We start from the raw sequence: 22,179 nt of genomic DNA on the forward strand, positions 1-22,179 counted from the left end.
CCCACAACACGCCTGCAATATTGATTCAATCAAAGAGATGCTGCAGCCTTTCTTAAAAGCTTTTTTGGGGATCCAGAAAGGAGGAAACACCTCTTTGATCGCTTCAGGTGAAATCCAGTCTATTTATGCTGGAGCAGCATTGAGTTTTCTCCACTTCTCTCTGTCTATTGGTGTGTGTACTATTTCTCTTTGTGGGTGTTTTTAGCTTTAATTTCTTGCCTTTTCTCCCTTCCCTCTGCCCTCCGGTTTACTGTGTAAGTACAGGCAGCACACTTCTTAAACAACAAACAGGACAAGCTCCGTGCAATAAAAGTATCCCATCTAATATTTATCAATATAACTCTACCTAGACTCTGAGATGAGTTGTGTTCAGCCAGTCAATTTAGTGTGAAGCTGGAGAGAGAAGGGAGAGTGCTGTACGCGCAAGATATTTTTAGGTGCTCAAACTTGTTGACTCCTAAATAGAAAAGCAGCCAGAGATTCTTCTTGTTCTGTTTGAAGTTGGACAGAAGAAAATGATGGCGACATTATCGTCCCAGTTCAATTTTGAAATGTCTGAAAAACCAACCAACATGTTGTTCCATCTCTCAGTACTTTTCAACCTACTAACAGCTAACAGTTTTATTGCTTTTTACTACAGCTGTTTAAAAAAAACAAACAAACAAAAAAAGAAAACATCCTAAGGTCATTTTAAGCAGTTGGACACTAGTAAACAGTTCTGTAGCGTCATGCCTAAAGCTCTGTGCGCACACAAAAACAGAAATACACTGTATAAATTGTAAGACCTGCGGAGGTTGAGATTTAACACGAGTGAGATTGATTAATCGTGTAGGTGTTTGCTCCGCTCCACGAAAAGCTCCCAACACAGATGGTCGGTTGTAGCGTTCATGTCATGACGCTCTACCACGCTCTACCACGCTTACCTGGGAGCCGGGATCTCAATCCCAGCTGTCGTTGGTAAACTCAGAAAGATCAGTGACTGACTGTCATCGAAACAGACCTAGAAAAAAGTGTGAGGTACACAAAGTCAAGTCATCTGTGTGTTTTTGACCTTTTTGCCCTTTTTGTCACATGATGAGGGATCACATTGCCCATTGCAACGAATATTTCCTGCATTCTTCACCTCAACCTGAATCTTCACTATCTTCACTAAAATGAATTCTTAGTTTCATTATCAGTTTATTATTACTTGTCAAACATTTTGTCCTTTTTCTTTTCACTGTGTTGGATGAATGATCTTATTCCCTCAGTCTGACAACTCTATCATGCTGGCAATTACGGTTTAATAGTTCCTCAGTCACTCCTCGGCCCGTCACGGGGGAAGAGAGGATTTTGCGGCACTTTTCTTCAGGCAAGCATGGAAAGTCTCATTAAATTTGCATTAGGTTAAAAGTAACACAAGCATGTGCATGCTTGCACGCGCACAGAAACTCACAATGACACGTGCGCAGGGCCAACAATCCACACTCTGTTTGTGTAAGCACTGAAATAATATCACAAAAAAGATGCATGCCTGTAATACCTATTCACATTTTTATAAAATGCAGTGATCCTACTATGGCTTGTGAGAGTGAAGAGCAATTCCTGGTTGAACAATGTTAAGTGTACCTTATTAATATTTTTCCCGTGCCTGTCTCTTGCCCTCTATTTTCCATCTGCGGTCCACACCCCTCACCCTTCTCTCGCGCTCTCTCAGTCCAGTTCACTGCTCTCTGGTGTGGAAATGCAAGGGTCTTTCATTTACTATTTTTTTTTTTGTTTGTTTTTGCTCTTAGTGTTCAGCGAATTCAAATCAGCGAGCCTGAATGTTGCTGTGGTTCACAACAGTTTAAGTGTTTGAGCAGCGTTCAGTATAATGTGCATTGATCATATTAGCTTTGAAAATGGATCATCGTGAGATCATTGAGGATTATCCGTATCGGTCAATTATTATCAGACACATGTGTGTATGGTTCTGTCTCATTACTTTGCCAGATATATTATATAAAATACACACAATATTTAGCCAGGCATACTCTGTTTGTTCAGTTAGTTCTTTGGGATAAAATCAAAAGTGTTGATTTAATTTTCTGATTTCACATTCGTTGTTTATATATATATATATATATATATATATATATATATATATATATATATATATTCCAGTGTTACTATCTGTGACAACAGGTGAATAGTACACCTTGAAGATGTTAGCCTCCACTTAAAAGAGATGAATGTTCTTTATTAAAGAATGGGGTGATAATGTATAATCTGGCTTTTCAAAAAGAAACATCACGAATAGCTGAGGGACTTTCGGCCGTGTATAATAAAAGAAGTCAAGAGGGGCGTGGGAGAGGGGACGTGTGAGAAAGGATCTCACAGACCTGTTTCTGTGTTGTGAAAACAGACATGCATCAGAGCGAATGGTCAGAGATGTCACTACCAGAGAGAGAATGAAAGAAACAGAAACCAGGGCATTATTTCATCTGCTGCCAAAATTTTGCCCCACTAATCTGCCACTTCCGCAGCTATTCTGGAGAAATATGCACAGTAGGTGGTGCTTTTTAAGATTTAAAGTTACCGCTACTGTCAAAAAGAAGCTGCATTTCTCACTTGGCTGTAAAAATCTACAGCTAAAAAAGCACAAGGTCTGTGTTTACTATCTCTTCCATTCAGGTTGTGAGTGTTTACCTGCCTACATTTAATTCGCATTTGGCTGGCAGATGGGAGGGGTTTTCTCATAAACCAAGGAACTGCATGCATTCAATTTTGATTTTCTTCCAGGGACCATAATTCAGATTTTATATTGCAAATTATCCCGAGGGGAATAAAGACATAAATCAGTTTCATGGCAAAATATGCTGCTAAAAAAACAAACGTCAACAATGAATGCCAGGAGATCACCAGCATCATGATCCATCCTCTGGGAAATGTTAACATTTGTAGAAAGTGTTATTGAAATCCATTCAATATCAGTTGTGATATTAAAGTTTGGACTTCAGTGGTGAGTTAACCAACAAACCAGAAGCGTTCACCAAGCTCGAGAAATGCTCCATTAAATACTTGTAAAAAAAAAAAAAAAAAAGCCTTTGTAAAACATAGTGTCACGGTTACACACAAAGGGACACGCAGATCACAGCACGATATAGTATGAAGACCTGCGGTCCAATTTGAGGGTCTGATCTGAGCAGAGCAGACAGGGGAGAGCAGCGTGCGCTAGAGTCATGTAAAATGCAAAGGAATATACTACTCTATTAAAATCTCCTGATGGCAGAGAGAGGGACTCTACACACACACACACACACACACACACACGTTCATGTTCACAATTCTATGTTTATACACTTGAGTGAAATGCACTTATGCTTATTGTTCATTTTGCTCCATCATAACAACCAGACAGCAGCACTTAGTGTGCCTATCAATGGAATACATTCTCATTAACAGAAATACAAGCTGGATGCTTTATGACACAGTGTGTTAATCAGGTCTGAAGGAATGCGGTCTTTGTCTGACCATAAAGAGAAATCTGTCTCCTTGAATCGACAATTCAGAGCTGCGGGTTTTTTTTTTTTTTTTTTTTTTTAACCATCTTCCTGGCACCTCCTCGTCCCAACTTGTCATCTGGTATCTCTTCCACAACACTTCTGAGTGCACTCGTAAGTGTACTTAACTCTAGCAAGTCCACATCTTCTTGTTTCATTATTAAACCCTCCCAATAGACTATCAACTTCTTATTCTGCCATGCTGCCAGAAGTTGCCTTTTTCAAATATTCTCAGGCACTCATCTAAGCCCCCTAACCCCAAACGACACTTTAAAACACTTAAGTTTGATACTGCCGCTCAAATGCAGGACAAAATATATACTTTAAAACAGGAATTTTTCTCTTTCGGACAACAGGCGAGCTTTATGCCTCTTAAGTAGTGAAAGTGCCGGAAGAAATGCAGCCCTGAATAGAGATATCTCTGATGACTCGTTTCTTTATATTGGGAGAAGAGCCCGGAGACGCTTTTATGACACATGCACATTATTATTGATACACAATCTCGGTGCCGCAGGGCAAAAGTAGTTAATGTCAACTTAGCTCTCATGTTCATCTGTATGCTCGTCCTGAACGCCTAATTGGTGTGCATGATGAAAATTGCATTCAATTGCTTTGGCGAGTGTGAGGTTAACCAGGGTCCCTTCAATACTTTCTAGTGTTCAATTCATCCTGAGTTAAAGCAGCGAATGCACACTTAAATACCACATACACACATAACATCACCACTATTATCCCTGACAGGCAATGTCCGTCTGGCAATGTATATAAAGAAACACACCGCCACTAAATATCTTGAGGCTGATCCCACGTAACGATGTAAGACAGAAAGGGTGAATCTGTGAGCTCTCCCGAGGCTTCGCTTGGACTATTTTTGGAGCTGGTGCTCATCTTGGCTCACCCTCTTCCGACTTTCAATCTTGCCGTTTACAGTTCCTACTCTCCCCCTTTCTCTCATACTCCCGTAAAATGCTAGCTCACCCCGAGCCACTCGTTTATCAGTTGATGTTTGTTCTTGTCAGGGACAATATGTTCTCTCCCGGCAGCAGTCCACACAGTTATTCTTTGTCCGGCCCCTGGGCTGTTCTTAGCCAGCCTGTGTCCCCAGACACCTCTTCGCTGACCAACGGAGGGATTTAACTAATTATGGCTTTTGATGTAGGCTTCCTGCAAGCAAATTAGGTAAATGGGAGTTGTAATGAGGACGCAGCAGGGAAATCCAAGTGTTAAGGCATTTACAAAATGCTGACTGAAGCAAATGTGTTTTCTGGCATTCCTAAGAAATTATAAATGATATTTCTAACAAATGTTTGGATTCCAAAATGTTATTTAAGTCAACATTATCTCATTATCATTGTCATGTCACACCATAAAAAAAGTAAGAAGTCACCCCAAAGACAGTGTGCTGAGAGCATCTTTGCAGAATCCCTCTTGAGGCATCACAAATGGAAGCTCAGCCGCCTTGGACCATGAGGAATTTTCCTTTTTCATTTCCGTCCACTTGGGATGCGATTTCACACCATTAGCCCCCCCCCACCCCATCCCTCCAACCCCACACCACCCCCGCACCATAAATATTTCAACCTCTCAATCTATATTCATTATAAAACACATGCCCAATGCAAAATGTGGTTGTGAGGACACAGGGCTTTTATTTATTCATCTTATTTATTTATATTTTTCTTCCTGAGGGCGAGACGTTGGTTTCTATCCATCTGTGCTGATTGCTGGCTATTACAGAGCACTTAGAGCCTCTCCTGAACTGGCCAGGGGGGAGAACAATCCTCAGGAGATCTCCTTGCTTCAGGGCTAAGAGGTATGTTTGTTGTGTGTGCTTTTGTAGGGAAATAAGAGTTATTACAAGTGGGATGGCAAACGCAAAATACCTCAAATGAAAGAGGAAAAAGTGTTTTTGACGACTCAGAAGTAACAGGACTCAATGTGCAACTCAGAGATATTGATTAAATGTTCAAACAGTTTACCTTTATGAAATGTAATTCAGGTAGCGGCAGGCAATAGCAGCCATAGTCTGTGATGGGCTCTAGGTCCAAAAAGCAAATCCTCGGCAGCTGATGACGGACGGGGGAGCAGATGAGGTGAGTTTGGAGGAATCAGGTGACAGACAGGCAGGAAGGGTTGGGGTTGATACATTATTCTCTCATTACCATATTACCATTGAATTAACAATCAATTATCAATTTTCAGTGGCAAAAGTGGAGTCAGGTTTACATTTTTTGTTGGATTACTGTACACTTTTTGCTAGATCCCTCAAGCTTCTCTTAGCCAAATTTAACTACACTTGCTGAATGCTTATTCAGCGCCTGTTTCGGTCCGTCGAACTCCAAAATCGGGACGCTCAGGTAAAGGCTGAACGGTAACACAGCCTAGATCCTTATCAAAAAGTCCTGCTTCAACCTGTCACTTTACATTTCATTTCATTTTCTTTATTATTTTTCAATGGTTACTACAGCTACTGCTCTGATAGGGCTCTATGGATAACATGAACAAGCTGAAAAGAGTGAAATCAGTCTGTCACAAGACAAATTGGTGTGAGGTCAAAAGTTCTCAAATACTTGCTGAAAGCTCCCAAGATGACCCAACAAACCGTTGTGTGCTGAGAAGTTACAGCAGTGTACTTTCAATATCTTTTCTTTCTGAAGACGTTGCTGTAAACTATTTTCTCACTTTTCTCTAACAGTACCATTTCCATTGGCTTGACAAAGATGGGAGTGGGAGGGAGAGAGGGAATAATATGCAGCACAGTGATATTTTTAATGGTACGAACTGTAGTTGAGATACCCAGGTGGCCAATTTCTATCTTTGCACTTCCTTTCTTCTTTTTCTGACACTGGGGGGATTCCTTTTGATAAATTGCAGCACTATTTAAATTTTAATCTTTGTCAGAATCTGTCAGAAAACAAACACTCAGTGCTTCCTTTAGCCCCAAATTTAAAAGTAAATAATTGCAGAAAGAGTTTCTAATAAAGTGGATTGTTATATCCTGATGTTTTCTAAAACAATCCTCACACGTGAGTTAAATTTTTTTCTGTTTTTCTTTATTCCCGTGACCTACTAAGATCCTCATGGTTAATCTTGAATTGAATCACATGTGCAACAGCACTTAAACAAAAACCTGCAGATGGTGGGGGTGTTTGGGGACTGGGTTTCACTGTAACTATTTATTCAGCAGCCCCCAGTGAAGCTGTAAATGGCAGCAGGCCAGTGTCTCTCTGGTCTCCTGGGTGTTAGTGTATGTCGTGTCACTATAGCGGCATGCAGGTCAGGTCTGCTAAACACACAGGACTTGATCTGCTCTGCTTAGATCTGGATGACCGCATCCCGTGCCACAAGTGAAGGTGTGCACGGGAAGGTTTTATGGACCTCTGTGGCTGAAGGTATATGCAGCCCAATCTTTGTGTATATGTGTGTCAGAGACAGTCTGTCTGGTAGTGTGTGAAAGAGCTAAAAGTACAAGAAACTAAAGAATATTACAGTTGGTGTATCTTTAGCATTGCTGTGAAAATACATGTATGGGAATTCAATTTTCCTTTCACAACCAGGAATCAGTGAATTTTGAATTTCTGTCTTATATTAACACTAAATGTGAGTTTGCCCGTCATTGATACACATCCATTGCTGCTCAACCAACAAATATCTGGTATTTTCCAAATGGCAGCATGCCAACCGTCATCCGTCGGTTGTTTTAAAGTCTTACGGCTGTTTTAAAGCCTCAAATTAGATTTTTTCTTTTGTGCAATTTCTCCGTTAATGTCATCTTAAAAACAGAATGTGATGCTCCTTTGCTAATGTTTAACATCCTGAGACCAACAACCGCGAAATTGACAAAAACACCAGAACCTTTAATTTAAAACGCGTGATAAAGCAGAGACTCAACTGCCTCAGTGATGCGACTAAAATTGGGGATAAAGCATCCGCATGAAAAGCAAGAGAGACTCAAACTGCGACTGGTTCGTGGAGGACAAAGGAAGACAGCGGTTCTGTATTTTAAAGAATTCACAGAGGGAGTCTAAAAAGTTAGGGCACTCTGACAACTGTATCTGTTGTTAATGGACCTATATTGACTTTGTGAAACCACATTAAGTATTCCATGTCTGTACATAGTGGAGCTCAATCTCTGGTGTTATGGATAAGTGTTGAAACCCCCCCCCCCCACCTCTTGCTCAAACGCCTCCCCTTAGACTACCCCTGACTCCTGTCCTTCCTCTCCTTCCTTCTCCTCTTTCCTCTGTCTTTATCCCTCCATCTTAGCTATTGATTGGCCAATAATGTGTTTTCAGCGGCAGATTAATGGCACATTATCTTGACATGGGTGTCTGAGGGGACAGGACGTGAGGGAGGGTGTGAGAGACTCTTTAATTGATACACAGATTGCAATTGTATTTAGGGCCTGAGCACTCGAGAGAGAGAAAGCCATATTGAATCTGTAGGATTTTGTTATAACTTTTGTGCCAGCTAAAACTTCCCCCAAATCTCACGTAACTTGGTTGATGATAAGACTGTGTCAAGACTGAGTCAGATTAAGAGCGCCACCTATTGGAGACAGGAAGTTAGCCTCATATCAACAACTTCTTTCGATTTAAATTATGTTGACAGGGTGTTCTCCACAAAGTACACTACAACATTATGTAGAATTGGTGGATGTTCTCTGGCGTCAAATAGTGGACCATCATGAAGTTTTTCAAATTTTAACATGATTTAAGATGGGGCCAAGTTGAAGGGGCACAGGTCTGCAAGGACCCACTCATTGTTGCTTGCAGCTTCAATTACTTTTATTTTAATTGGAAGCATTCAAAAATGTTAATAAAACAAAGCAAAAGAAAAACTAAATAAAATTTATGTTTTTATTTTGACTTTTATATTTCAGACAGTTCTCATAAACCACAGACAAGTTAACCGCTCTTTTCACCAAGACTGAGAAACCCAACAAGAGCTAATACTGGGCGACAGTGGAGAGAAAAAACTCTCTTTAAGGGGAAGAAACCTGTCAGAAGCTGGCTCAGGTTGGGCAGCCAGCCATCTGCCTCGGCTGGTTGAGTGGAAAGACAGAGGGAAGGGGGAGGGAAGGAGGGAGAGGGAGAAAGAAGAAGAACTCTTTATAAAATTATTTAAAGAGACCCAACAGATCCTCCGATGAGCAAGCACTTGGCGACAGTGGCAAGGAAAAACTTCCTTTAAGAGGCAGAAACCTCAGGCAGAACCAGGCTCAGGGGGGGGCGGCCATCTGCCTCGACCGGTTGGGTTGAGAGAGAGAGAGAGAGAGTGAGTGAGAGTGAAAGAGAGAGAGAGAGTGGTAGGGAAAGAGAGATAGTAAATGGGTGGGATGTTGGGTAGTTGAGTTGGACTGCTACTGTCTTGGTTTAAAGATGGAAATCAATCTCTTCTGCACTCTGCGGAAGAACTTGTTTAGCCTCGGAAATGCAAGGCACCGGCGACGTTCTGTCTTGATGGAATCAGCGTCAACAATTTGGATGACAGCTGTGGCTTCGTTGTTTGGCAGGACGGAGGCTGTGGCTTCATCAGTTGGTGCAAAGTCAGCTGATGGGCTGTCATTGTCTCTGGAAACTGGCACATGGTGGTTGTCTGGATGGTCGTTGTTGTGTAGAACAGAGCTGTCCGGCTGTTCGTTGGCTGGAGTGGTTGTGTCTCTGGCCCCATCGGGACAGCTGCTTTCTGCTGAGGGTCCAGGGGAGGAACGTGGATGTTGATGGTAGGAGTGACTGGTGGAAGGCTCCCAGGATGTCTTTGTATCAGCACGGTGGTTCAAATGATCACAGAAACATCTCACAGGTTGCCGTCGGCGGCACAGATGCTTCCTCACTCTGGGTCTGTATTTTGAGACCCTGGTGACAGACTCGTCACTGAAAGAGTCGATGTCAGCGTCGTATCCGCAAGAGTGACATTTATTACTGTGAGTTTTAGGGAACCTGCAACAGTTACCGTTCCTGGCTGTGTCACTCCCACTTTGACGGTCTTTAGTTTCTGCAGCGAAATCCTGTGCGTCTGCATCATAACCGGAAGAAGGTGCTGAATCTTTTCCATGGTCAGTGATGAGAGCAGCGTTTGAATTGTCTTCATTAGTGTTGTCATTATCTGATCCCTCTGAAGTTTCCAGTGGAGAAACAGCCATCAGCTGAATGGCAGTATCTGAATAGGAGCTGGCTGCTGTTTTCAGGTGATCCATTGTTATGAAACCGTGTTTTACAGCTTCCCTGGGAGTGATTCTCAGGTCATGATCTGGATCCAGGCAACTTCTCAGAAGGTCTAAAAATGCCATCCTGTCCTCATATTCAAGATGGTCTTCTGTTGGTGTGTGCTTCATCACTGCATCCTTTAAATTCTGGGCAGAGTCAAAAGGCCTTCTGTAAACTTCTGGCTTGTCACCAGTCACCTCCTCAAACTCCTCTGGTGTCCTCAGTCTCAGCCCTGTGAAACCATCCCAAATGAAATATGCCCAGCTATGTAGTCCAGAAAGTATGTGGTGGTTGCCTGGCTGGCCGACCAGGCGGACCACGGTTTTCATCCAGTGATATGGACAGTTGCAAGGGAAGAGGTTGGCACCAAAGTACAGGAACGCCATGACACAGCCCACTGCCCACATGTCAACGGATTCGGACAAGGGGAGTCCCAGGTTTACTTCTGGAGCTCTGTATGATTCATTCTGCATCATCATTCCAACTTCCACTTCGCTGGTGTGAATGGCCAAACCGAAGTCGATCAGCTTGATCTTGAATGGCTGATCTTTGTGATTCACAAGCATCACGTTGTCCGGTTTCAGGTCCGTGTGCATGATGCCAATACTCTTCAGGGCTTCAAAAGCGACAAGTAGCTGGTGGGCCACAGGACGGATTTCATTCAGACTCAGCGGCTTCCATTGTCTCTTCTTCAACAGGTCCCACAGGCTCATGTCCAGCATTTCGAAGGCCAGACAAGAGTGGTCATGGTACCTGAAATCATCCAGGAATCTGACAATGTTCTTCTTGTTTGGGTCAAGCACGCTGACTGCCTTCAACATGGCCACTTCTTTTTCAATGAGGTCATCTTCGGCGTCTTTGTGTATTTTGATTGCCACGGTTTTGGATGTCTTTAAGTCCAAACATATGGCAACTTTTCCAAAGGTACCCTCTCCGTTAAAATCCAGTATCTGGTAGCAGGTGGTTTTGCTTCGGAGTATATCTTGTTCCTCTGGTAGATTTTCGGGATGTGCAGGAGCAGTTTCTTTCTTTGAAGGCATTTTTGCAGGAAAATGTTTGCAAAAACTTCTCAAACTTCTCAGTGAAGGTCACTTGTGTCTCACTCTGAGGGCGATCAGAACGAACTGACCAAGTTCACCTGAGGCTCCTATATATATGTGTTCTTCTGATGTCATAGATGATGTCGCAAAGCACATGTTAAACATCAAAGGATCAAAAGGTTCTAGAATGGAGATTTAAAAAAAAAAAACTAAATGAATGAGTATGATTAGATAAATGTCTGCACCCACTGATGTTCAGTGATTTTAACTACTGAACTTATTGGTCCTTTATTACAGCTGGGCAGAGTTTTTATTCACCTTCAGTCAATGCTCACAGTAAATCAAATAAAGAAATTAGTCAGTGTTTTTTGCCTAGCTGAATCTGTTGTCCTTTTGTCAGAGGAAAGACGATATTTACAGGGTGTTTTCTCAATAGCATGCACTACGACATTACATAAAGTTGCTATCTTTTCTTTAGCACCACATCATGGACACTAATGAAACATTACACGTGTTGCACCCTCAGGTTTTAAAATGGATGCGGACTAGTCCAGGGGGCTCAGAGTTTCACAGGTGTACCACCCTTTTAGACATGCTGGCTGCATGTCGGAGTCTGTTTCCTCGTTCACTAAGCTGAAGTTTGATCTGAGAGCTATTTTTTCTCTATTTTAGTATGGATTGGAGAGAAATGTATAGCTTTTCCTCTGGTGCTACGTTGACTTGTTTTCTCCATTATTGGATGCAATTAAAGTACAAACATCTATCTAGTTAATGTGGTCTTGCATGTATTCACTCCTGCAGGAGACAATCCATCACTTTTAATTGCCTTCTGTTTTTTTTTCCCTCTACCGCTGCTCCTAAACGACATAAATGGATTTACAGCAAAGAAAAGGATACAAAAAGGCTAAAGTCTCTGCACTAGTCACATGATGCAAGCAGCCAGACGCATCACAAATAGCGCCCAGAAGGTTAACTTAAAACTGCTTCAGAACTATCATGAACAGTGAAAAGAACACAAAACAGCTCGGTAACGCTATCAATATCATCATTATGTAACATGCACCAAATGTTACCACATAAATGACTGCTTTTCGAAGAAAAACCTTACAAAAATAAACATTTTCCCAAACAGCTCCCCCTCCACAGGCTTAACGGCACTGTGAGAAGATGGGAGGAGCTACATAAACCCAAGAAGTGCATCCAAAGCGACCAAAATTCTTTTCCACGGTAAACATCAATAGAAATAACTGAATGAAAACAGCTCATTCAAATAAAATTCGCAATCTTGCAACAAAATAATTACATGATAAAAAAAAAAAAATACAAATTGGAAAAAGTAATAAATAAACAAGGATATTTATAACCTTGCTTTAAAGCCTCATAAAGCAAGGTTATAATGCTGATAATGCTGTCACACCGAATATGCATGTTCATACAAATAATCATATAGAACAGCCACTGGGATCACACAGATGGCATTATGGTGTAAATATTGCAAATGAATGTTTCTAAACTTATATGTTAAGCTAGCAGCACCCAACCCCCGGGCCGCGGACCGGTACCGGTCATTTGTACCGGGCCGCACAGAAAGAATAGATGACTTACATTATTTAATTTATTTATTTCCTATCTGAATCTGAACAACGTTTTATTTTGAAAAATTACCGGATACACTCCGTTACATCCATCTATGACTCATATTTGACGCTTGTCTCGATCACGTGAAAATTAAACCCACAAGCTAGCAAAACGAGTAAAAAACAAATGCCTTTGGAAAGTTTCTTTGTGAAAGGGACAATGCCCAGTGAGGAGACAGAGCAACTTCCAAAAAAAGAAAGCTTCCGTTAGGTTCGGGGTTAGGGGGTGGAGAGGATGTTACTAACAAAGTTACGAAGACGCTGCTGATAACGTTGCATATGAGTGCACAGTGGATTCATGTTTATTATTATGTTTAGAAAATAGCACAGTGCTTATGCCAATTGTATCATTTTATTTTGTAGTATTTATCCACCACACCTTAAAGCCTGGTCCATGGCGCTGTGTTAAGCTACACAGTGAAGGGGCAAATATACTTGTTATCCATCTCTCTCTCCAAAAAAAAATCTCCCTGCCCTAACTTTTGCTTCCAGTCAATACCATATTCTCACTGTACTTCTGTTATGGAGGTCTGTCTTTTGGGGGTCAAAGTTCACTTTCCTTCTTGCCTTGGCTCATTCAGGTGCCCACAGTCTTCATCACACTTGAAGTCATTCTGATATTTCAAACATGAAATATTTTAGACCGTCTTAAAGCATCTGGTGATCATCCCTCATGGACAGATATTCCTATTGATTTCAAAACTGTCCTTTTCCACTCACATAAATGCATTTGGTCATATACACATCTGAGCACTGGCCAAGTTTACGTGTATACTGTAGGGGCTATAAATGCATTCATTTAAATCAATTTATTTTTACCCTCTCTCTTTGCAATTAATTTTTGGCCATGCTCCAATCTGTTCTCATCTTCTCTTGCTTTTATCTGATTACATCCTCTGCTATCTTTCAGTTTCCTCAACCAATTTGCATCCTGGGGTGGGATGGCGGGGGGGTGGGGGGGGGACTCGACTAAATTAGCAGATCAATAGACCATCAAACAGTCTTAAAGTGTGACACATACACAGACCTCATGTCTCAGGTTTCCTATTCTAACTAATAGCCTTGTTGTTTACTTTACAATGTGCTGTGTCATGTAGTTTTGCTCTCAGGTTGCCCTCCAGTGCATCGGGACACCCCCGGGAGAATACATGCACTAGCTTTCCAGAGTCCACTGATACTGGAGAGGGCTCCAGCAGACACTGCTTACACGTTTTGTTTTTGAATGAGGCTTGGTTTATCAGAATGACAAACATAGTTGAGGCATTCTTGAACTGGGCGTGAATTATTCCTCTCCAGATTGAGGATGTCTGTCTGGACTAGGCTGTCTCTTACACAATGCACTGCACACTTCAGTGGCACTTTTGGTGACAGTCCTCTTTGTGCTTTCATGTTGCAGGAACATGTTCGGGGACAGTCTCTCGCATCGTCTTGGGCGATGACCTTTGTCACATGACTTGGAGAGGTCAGCAGAGGTTAAAGTAACGGGCGAGCTGAGAGAGAGGGGGGGGGGCCCATCTAGTCATGCAGAAAAGAGCTTCCAGTGAGCTTTAGAGACACACAAACGCACACACACACACATTTAGTCCCTCTCCCACCATCAGGACGAGCACTTCCTTGCTCCCCACCAGACCTCAGCTATAGAGAGGCACAGACCCATGCAGAAATACAAACGCTATCGTAGCTTTTCAAACACAAACACACACTCATCAACTGGTTCTCTTCGCTCCCTCCTCCCTCTTTTTCTTTCTCCTCCTTACGCACTCTCCTCCTCGTTCTCCCTCATTCGGTTATAATCACACACAGTCTGGCTTCAGTGCACACTCTACCATGATGAGTTATGACAAGGCAAGAGGCGGGAGGCAAGCAGAGTAAGAATGGAAGAGGAGGGTCGAGTGACAAAATGGAACGAGCACAGTGGTAGAAACAATTAGCACTTCTTAAGACGAGCACTCAGATGAATTGGTGCATTTATGCCTGGCGTACTCTGATTGATATTTCATTGTAGATAAAGCTTTCTTCTGCAGTCAAGAGATGCTCCTCCATTTATGTCTCGTCAAATACAAGTTAAATATTAGTCACATACTATTTGGCCACACCTTGCATCTTGACAGTCTGCCGTCATGTCTGAGCAGATAGCCACCAGGGATTGTGGGTACTGAGCAGTAGAATGACTCTCTCTAGCAGCCCTGAAACACGAGACAGCCTACCGGACATAACAGGCCTCTTTTCTTTGGTGAATAGACACACGCACAAACACACAGAGTCAGTGTCTATTACACAAATTTAGAAATGCCTCAGAGATTTCTTTACTACCTTGTGCTGTGGATCGATCATGGAGAAATGCTCTGGTTTTCCATTGTGAAATCTGTTCACATCAAAGATGTTTAGCAATACCTTTTAATTATTTTGATTTTGTAATGAATATGATTTGGGTTTATATGATTACATTTATAAATGGTAAGCGTTGTGGCCTTGGGGTCAAAGGGCAGAGCTGACAAGGTCAAGGTGGGCTGATGAATGTGTGGTTGGATTAGTAGTGTTATAACGTAACTCAGCACATTTACCTTCAGTACTTGAGGACAGTTTTCAGCTACGTGTTTGTATATATTAATATTTCCATATTACTTTCACTCCACTGCATTTTCGATGCAAATTTTGAACTTTCTTCTGTGTGACATCTATTAAATTGCTTTTGTGAAATGCACAAAATAAACTTTTTTTTTTTCTTACTCCAGAGAAAATATTTCTGACAGTTTATGATGTATAATTTTAGATCAGACTCTGATGTAAACCTCTAGTTGGATCCAAGTTAACAAGCCCAAGTAACGGGTATTAAAATTTTGGCATAAAGAGGGTGAAACAATGCTCTGCAGGAATCAATAAAATCTCAAATTATTTTTAGTCTTGCAACAACTCATGAGATTATAAATATGACAGCTTCACACTGAGGAGCTTTTCAGTCTGATTTGTAATATTTCATATGTCTAGATTACAAAGCCCTTAAAATGATCACAAGAACTACAAGTTCAGTTGGTCAATGTACCCTAAAAGGAAATAAGTGCTGCGAAGGGCCATACTGTATTTTACCACCTCATTTTTTTCCCACAAACTGTCTTCTTCTCAAAAAGAAAAAAATTGATTTGACCATATCGTAAACATCCAACAAATCGTTTAAATTGTTTTTCATCGATGTTTCTCCATTCTTGAATTCCTGTTCTTCTCTATTGCAAAGAGTTTTTCACAGGAAACATTATCAAAGAATTATTATTTGTCTTTTAGTGTTGAGTGTTGATGTACGGGAGTCATGTTAAAGAAAAATTCCTGTTGCACCAGCAGAAAGCCTCGTTTCCGTTCTATGGATTAGTTAGTGGCATGAATTCACTCTGGAGTCTGAGTTATACTTTCAAAGCACAAACTCAAATCTTCAGTGACATCCCTGTAACGTAACTACAGACAAAGGACTGAGTCTTGGCTCGGCTTCATAATAGCCAGATAGCACAGGTCTAATGTATGCACTTAATACTGCTGGTGTATTGGTCACAACAGCAGAGTGGCCACTGTTCAGTGGGAGAGACTCAGGATCGAGACAGGATCGCTGTCTGGGTCTGTCAGCTACTTCCTGCATAGACCAGAAGAGCTTACCTTCTCAGCAAGAAACAAAATTAGTCTCATGCTGCTCTTTTAATAATTCATGTCATTCTGTCTCATGCACGTGTGTCAGGTGACAACAGTAACGGATCACTATTTTTCCAAATAGCTTCAGCTCATCAATAAGGAGGATGAAAATAACATCATGTCATGTGACCATAACGTGGAATTTACATTTAGTTGTTTTTACTACATATAAATATTTAGATTGTCTCACTGATTTCACACGTTTTCTTTATTTGCAGTTTTAATTGTATTGTTCATTGTAGCTAAAATATTCATCTGGCAGCACTGGATTTTATACACTATACTGAATTTAAATCCATTTTTTACAGACTGTGCAGGCTCATTTCCTTCCATTTTAAGACACTGTTTTCTGAAGTATTGAGGCCTGAGTGTCGGCCCTCAAATCAATTTGGGCCTATTGGATTAGCAAGAATGATGCCATTCAAGACCCATTTACATTATTCAGCCTGTACTGAGACAAAATGTGTAGGATTTGTTCTGAATTACGAATTTTGAATTTTTCATTTCAAAACTGTACATTCGATAAGGCATCTCATATTTTCTCTGTAAGGTCCACGTAAGCTCCACTTGCACACACTGAGTGCTGTGTTGATAAGCTTATGTTGTATTGCAAATTCAATTCATAATCATCCACTGAAACACAAAGTTCATCTGAAAATACTGAATCAATAAATTTCTTCAATGATGATGTTTTAATTACAGTTTCAGTAAATGGTGTAATGAGCCTATAGGCAAATGTGGAATAAAGTAAGAATAGTATGCTCAGAAAAAAAAACAAACAAACATGCGTGAAACAGAATAAAATGTTAATTACATTCATTTAAATACATAGATAATTTCAGTAATTCAAAATTCATTATGATACAGGAAATGCATGCAAATAGCTAGGCTATATTAATTTCTTTGGTGGCTTTAGGCTGCTGGAAATGTTGATGATGATGATGATGATAGTAGTAGTAATAATAATAATAATAATAATAATAATAATAATAATAATAATAATAATAATAATAATTAATGATATTAATAATAGTAATAGTAATAATAATAATATACCAGGAAAACGATAAAGTGTAGAGAATTGTTTTTTAAGACTGCCTCAGGCTATTATTAGTTCAGCCTGCTATTTTCTAAAAACGGCTTTGTTAAGTTTAGTGTTAGGCCCATAAAAAAACAAAGAAAAAAATAAATAATACCGAATCAGCTTATTTTCATGTGATATGTTCCTACTCGTCTGCCTTTGTGTTCTGCAGTCTGATAAAACAGTTAAGGCCGCAGGTCCGGCCTCGCCATCTAAACACCTTAAACGGCTGGATGTTGGCAACAGACCACCAGGAAGTGTCTCTTCCACTTGGAGAAGTCCTCCGGAGCATCATACGTCCCCGTCGTACAGGCTGAAGTACTTGCTGGCGTTAGAGAAGCAGAGGTAAGGCGTGCTGCTGCCCGGGTACACCACGGGCAGAGGCATGGGCAGCAGGCATCTGCCCAGCAGGTTGCTCTCTTTGTACAAGGCCGGGAGCTGCCCCACCACCACCGGCTTTCCAGTCTCCTGGAAATCGCTAACGGGTCCGTCGATCTCGGTGGAGATCTGCCGTTTCAATTTATTCCTGCGGTTCTGGAACCAGATCTTCACCTGCGTCTCCGTCAGCTGGAGAGAGCTGGCGAGGCAGGCGCGCTCCGCGCTGCTCAGGTAGCGTTTCATGTCGAAGGTAGTCTCCAACTGGAAAATCTGTCTCTTGGAAAAAATAGTGCGCGTTTTCTTCTTCGTTATCAACTTGCTCTTCTTGGCCGGGCTGCCTCCCTTCTGGGCGTCCGTGGGCGCGGTGGTGGAGCTGCTGTCGTCGCAGCTGCTGTCCCCGCTCTCGAAGCGCACCTCCGCCGCCTTCCTCAAGTCTCCGCGGCCGATGACGACCGAGTCCGGGGCTCCGCCGCAGTCTGAGCTCAGCTCTGCAACACAATGACACTGGATGTAACCCGCCGCGGCTCAGGCTGAGACTGCGCCTGCTGCTGCATTGACCCCAAACTGTCACCCAATGCCACCGTGCGTAATGGTAAACAGAGATGACAGCACGTCTCTAACATACACAGCCCCCAGCTACAAGATTCACGATTCGTCAAAAGGCTCTTACCCCTTTCGTGCAGCCTGCCGCCCGGGTCCTGCCCCTGCTGCCCCCCCTGCTCTTCGTGGAGGCTCTGCAAAGCGTCTTTACGCATCGCCGTGGCCGAGTCATCGTGCAGTCCGGCGGGGCGGCAGCCGTCACAGTTCCTCCCGCTTGTCTTCAGGTTGAGGATGTTATCAATGGTGAATTTCAGAGAGGCGGCGGGTCGACATGGTGCGTCCACTTTGTTCATAATTCTCTCAGGCCGTAAATCCGCTTTGTTTACTTCCGCGACTCGACTCTACGCTGACTGAGACTGAAGTGTGACTGCTCCAGGAACCATAGCAGCCGCCGCTGAGCAGACTCTACTGGGCCAGCGGTGCTCTGCCTGCTCCGCCGCTGCGTTCACCGGATGGAGCGCCCTCTGTCCTGTCTGATTGGTCCGGAGGTGAGTGAACTGCGGCCAATGGAGGCGTGAAGATGGAGGCAAAGGGCGGGCGGGAGCGCTGTGGGGGCCCTCCCCTCCCCTCCACGCTCAGGCTCCGCCCACATCCTCAGGCCTCTAACCCCGACCGCGGGGGCCCCTCTGGGCCCCCAGAAAAATACCGATAACTGAGGACAGTTTCATTTCAGTGTGTAATAGTTGCCCTTTGGGAGCGGGAGTGTTGAGCTCGGCCTTTGTCCTGGAAGTTGTTCAGGACAACAGTGATCCAAAGTTTTGTTTTACTCTGCAGCTTTGCCTTATTAGTCGCTATGAGAAAATGTTATGTATTGAAAAATCTGACAACAAAAACAAAAAAAAAACAAAAAAAACAAAAAAAAAAAAAACAGGCTAATTGGTTTTTAACGTTAATATTTTTGTTGTAGAACAGCGAATTAATAATGACTTTTCAGATCCAAACCTGGCGAAGACACATTTCCAAAGAAATGTGATATGTTTCCTCTCTGAGTCAACCCATATTTTGTCTTTATTGATCATGCTCTTTCTGTTGTCGCCCTGCTAACACCATCACTGTTGAATTACTTCGTAAATTTGTGGACAAGCTATTTTCCCTCCTTAGTACAACTTGGTCCAATACAAAATTTGATGGCTGTTGCATTTGTTAAATAAATTCTGCGAACAATAATGATGAAATTAGAACATTAGACATTTCTGCATAAACTGGTTTATAACGCTTAGTTTGTTTGTTTTGTTTTTACGTGGACAAAGAAGAATTACATTTAGATGTGTGAGATGAGTGTAGTTTTCAGAGAAGAGCTACACCTGTAGCACGAGGCTGACTCACCCCCCCCACCAAAAAAAACAAAAAACAAAACAAAAACACAGCCTCCTGCTCCGAGCAGCATATGGACTCACTTCACGTTACCCTGTCTGTCTGTGGCTGACAGTTGAAGACACGTTTCCAGGTCATGAGGTGAGTTAATAAACACCAGATAAACAGATAAAATTGTGCTTCTTTGTTTTTTGTCTTTTTTTTTTATTATTATCATCATTATTATTTCTTATGTGAAAAAGTGACAAGGTTTGAAAAAAATCTGTGGATTTAAATATAAAAGTTTGCAAAAATATTGTGTGTATTCAAACATACAGTACATGGACACCTCCAGCTGTTATTGTAGTCTATACAGTGACCAGAGACTCTTGCACGAACAGAAATCGGAGGATGATCGATGACTTTGTGCTCTATCGCGCTCTTTGCGGCTCTTTGGAGTTTGTGTTTATTGCACGGTTCGTACTCACAGGGTGAACTGAAGTTTGACAACAGTCTTTAAACCAAGCTGCTCACCTGCGACCTCAGCATGCTCATGGAGTGAGCAAACGACGACAGTGGGTAGCTGATGGAGCTGGAGAAGCCGGTGACGGGGGGGGAGCCCGGGTGTCCGGTTAGGTTGAAACCCAGCGGCGCGGTGGGTGCGGAGCCTTCGTGATACAGGATGGGCACCCTGACAATCCGCTGGGTCGAGTTCGGGATGTGAGCCGCTTCCAGATCGGCTGCCAGCTGTCTCTTCCATTTATTCCTCCGGTTCTGAAACCAGATTTTCACCTGGGTCTCCGTCAGGTGGAGGGACGCGGCCAGTCCGGCTCTCTCCGAGCTGCTCAGATACCTTTTCACGTCAAAAGTGGACTCCAGCTGGAACACCTGGCTGCGGCTGAACACGGTCCGGGTCTTCTTCTTCCGGGTGGAGCTCGGATCACACGTCGTGTCTTGGTCCTGTCGTGTGTCAAAGGCTTGCTGCGCGTCCTCGTTGTAGTCCGTCAGGCTGCTGTCCCCACTTTTCTCCTCGCTGGCCTCCGTCATGGACTCGGACACTGTGGGGGAAGCTGAACTGCTACTATCACGGGGACCTGAAGGGAGAAAAACCGAAACATTAATCTGAATACAGAAATAAATAAATGGAAAATATGTTCGAAATACTTTCTACAACCTTTTCTACTTAAAACAAATAAACATTTCCACATCTCGTCAATTTGTTGAATGAAACAGTCCACAGTGGGGGAATAAATGAAAAACGGCGCATTACCGAAATAAGTTGGAAGAGATAAACTCTCACTTGTTTAAAGCTTTGATCGATCTCAATAAAAGTTATTTTATTGAGTTTTATTGAAACACTTTTTTTTTTTTAGTTTTTTACAGTTCATTTGCTGGCAGAAAGTTTGGCTGCGCATGAGCAAAGTGAAAAGATTTGATTGGATTGTGTGACACATGCTGCAGCAGGAAGTTGCCAGGCTTGACTGTGATAAAGTATAAGACAGATATCTGTCTGCACAGGAAATCCAACAAGAACTCGTTAGATTGCATCCCATAATAACAATTAAGAAGTTCATGTGGATGTTTGGATGTTCCCTCTGGGCACTTCTGAAAACCTCATGATTTTTTTCTATTAAAAAAATTTAAGACCAAGCAAACAGACAACTACAAAATAATATAAAACAATTAAATAAATAAAACAAGTATCTGAATGTAGCTGCAGACTAAATGGAGAAACACTTTGTTTACACCTGAAGGCGCCACCGCTTCTATGAATGTGCGTAAAAGCGTCACGTTGACGCATGGCCTTACTGCGCCTGTTTTGGGTTGTATTTTTGGCTGTGTGTGCAGTCCACGTGCGGAATCTTGAGTCAGTTTTCCCGATGACACCGGTGGGTGAGTCTGGGAGAGTGAACGGAGAGCTGGGCCACAGTATGAATTCGGTCGGCCTGAGTTTATTTAATGATGCGAGCGACGTGTCCGCTTTCCGTCGCTCAGCTCCGCCCGCTCCCAATAAACCACCACGACATATTTACACCGATAAACAAACAACTCCAGTGACATCAAACCGCAGGGTTAAGTGAAGACTGAAATAAATCTGAAGTGATCCTCATTCTGCTCTCGGTTTATATGAATTATTAAACGTCTATTCCACCTCACCGTACTACTGCTACAACCGTCCAGTGTGTGTTGTGTTTAACGTAAAGATCCAGTTTATCGATCACACATTATCAGACGGGATAAAGTCTCTGGGCTACTCACTGTGCGGTGTTTCCACAGCTCTGAAGCTCAGGGCAGCCCCCCCGCCGCAGCGCCGCAGCGGACACCGGGCTGTGGAGTTGGAGCCGCGGGGCGTCCGAGCCTTCGGGACACCAGCTTCCCCTCGACCGCCGTCGGACAGGGTGTCCTGCCCATCCCGCTCCTTGCCCAGCAGGTTCTCAATGAAAAAGGACGACGCCCTCGATGAACTGGGAGTTTGAGTTTCGGCCAGTTTCTCCTGCATCCTTTCTCGATCTCACGGCAATAATCTCTTTGTTTTCTCTCCACTCAAAAACCCAGCGTGTCCCGTCTTTGACTGTGCGCGAAGTCGCCTGGAAGTCCACAGCTAAGTCATTCCCAACCTCGCTGCTATTGCGGGGCTGAGCTCCGATGAGGAGTCATGCTGAGCCGGGACGGGGATCTCCTCTGTGCCGGCGGGAGGACAGGGAGAGACGGCGGAGACGGACACAGTTGCGCGTCGAGCGC

At 42.7% G+C, this 22,179-nt stretch overlaps 2 protein-coding genes across 2 annotated transcripts; both read right to left on the minus strand.

Annotated features, from left to right (window-relative positions):
- Positions 1-17,457: 17,457 nt before the first annotated feature.
- hmx4 (H6 family homeobox 4) lies at positions 17,458-18,437 on the minus strand. The gene is made up of 2 exons (XM_029511219.1): positions 18,215-18,437; positions 17,458-18,032 (listed from the first exon to the last, which is right to left on the minus strand). Exons 1-2 carry the CDS (start codon positions 18,435-18,437, stop codon positions 17,458-17,460), a joined length of 798 nt encoding a protein of 265 aa, XP_029367079.1.
- A 1,516-nt stretch (positions 18,438-19,953) lies between these two features.
- On the minus strand, positions 19,954-21,937 carry hmx1 (H6 family homeobox 1). Its single transcript, XM_029510567.1, has 2 exons — positions 21,697-21,937; positions 19,954-20,531 (listed from the first exon to the last, which is right to left on the minus strand). Exons 1-2 carry the CDS (start codon positions 21,935-21,937, stop codon positions 19,954-19,956), a joined length of 819 nt encoding a protein of 272 aa, XP_029366427.1.
- Between the last annotated feature and the right edge of the window lie 242 nt (positions 21,938-22,179).

This window comes from Echeneis naucrates, chromosome 1 (assembly GCF_900963305.1).
Source record: "Echeneis naucrates chromosome 1, fEcheNa1.1, whole genome shotgun sequence".
NCBI lineage: Eukaryota > Metazoa > Chordata > Actinopteri > Carangiformes > Echeneidae > Echeneis > Echeneis naucrates.

Excerpts from the sequence above, each read along its gene's own strand:
- hmx4 (XM_029511219.1), bottom strand. The coding sequence starts at position 18,437 with ATGAACAAAGTGGACGCACCATGTCGACCCGCCGCCTCTCTGAAATTC. Across the intron at positions 18,033-18,214 it reads CGGCAGGCTGCACGAAAGGG|AGCTGAGCTCAGACTGCGGC; the intron begins GTAAGAGCCTTT and ends ATTGTGTTGCAG.
- hmx1 (XM_029510567.1), bottom strand. The coding sequence starts at position 21,937 with ATGCAGGAGAAACTGGCCGAAACTCAAACTCCCAGTTCATCGAGGGCG. Across the intron at positions 20,532-21,696 it reads AGCTGTGGAAACACCGCACA|GTCCCCGTGATAGTAGCAGT; the intron begins GTGAGTAGCCCA and ends TTCTCCCTTCAG.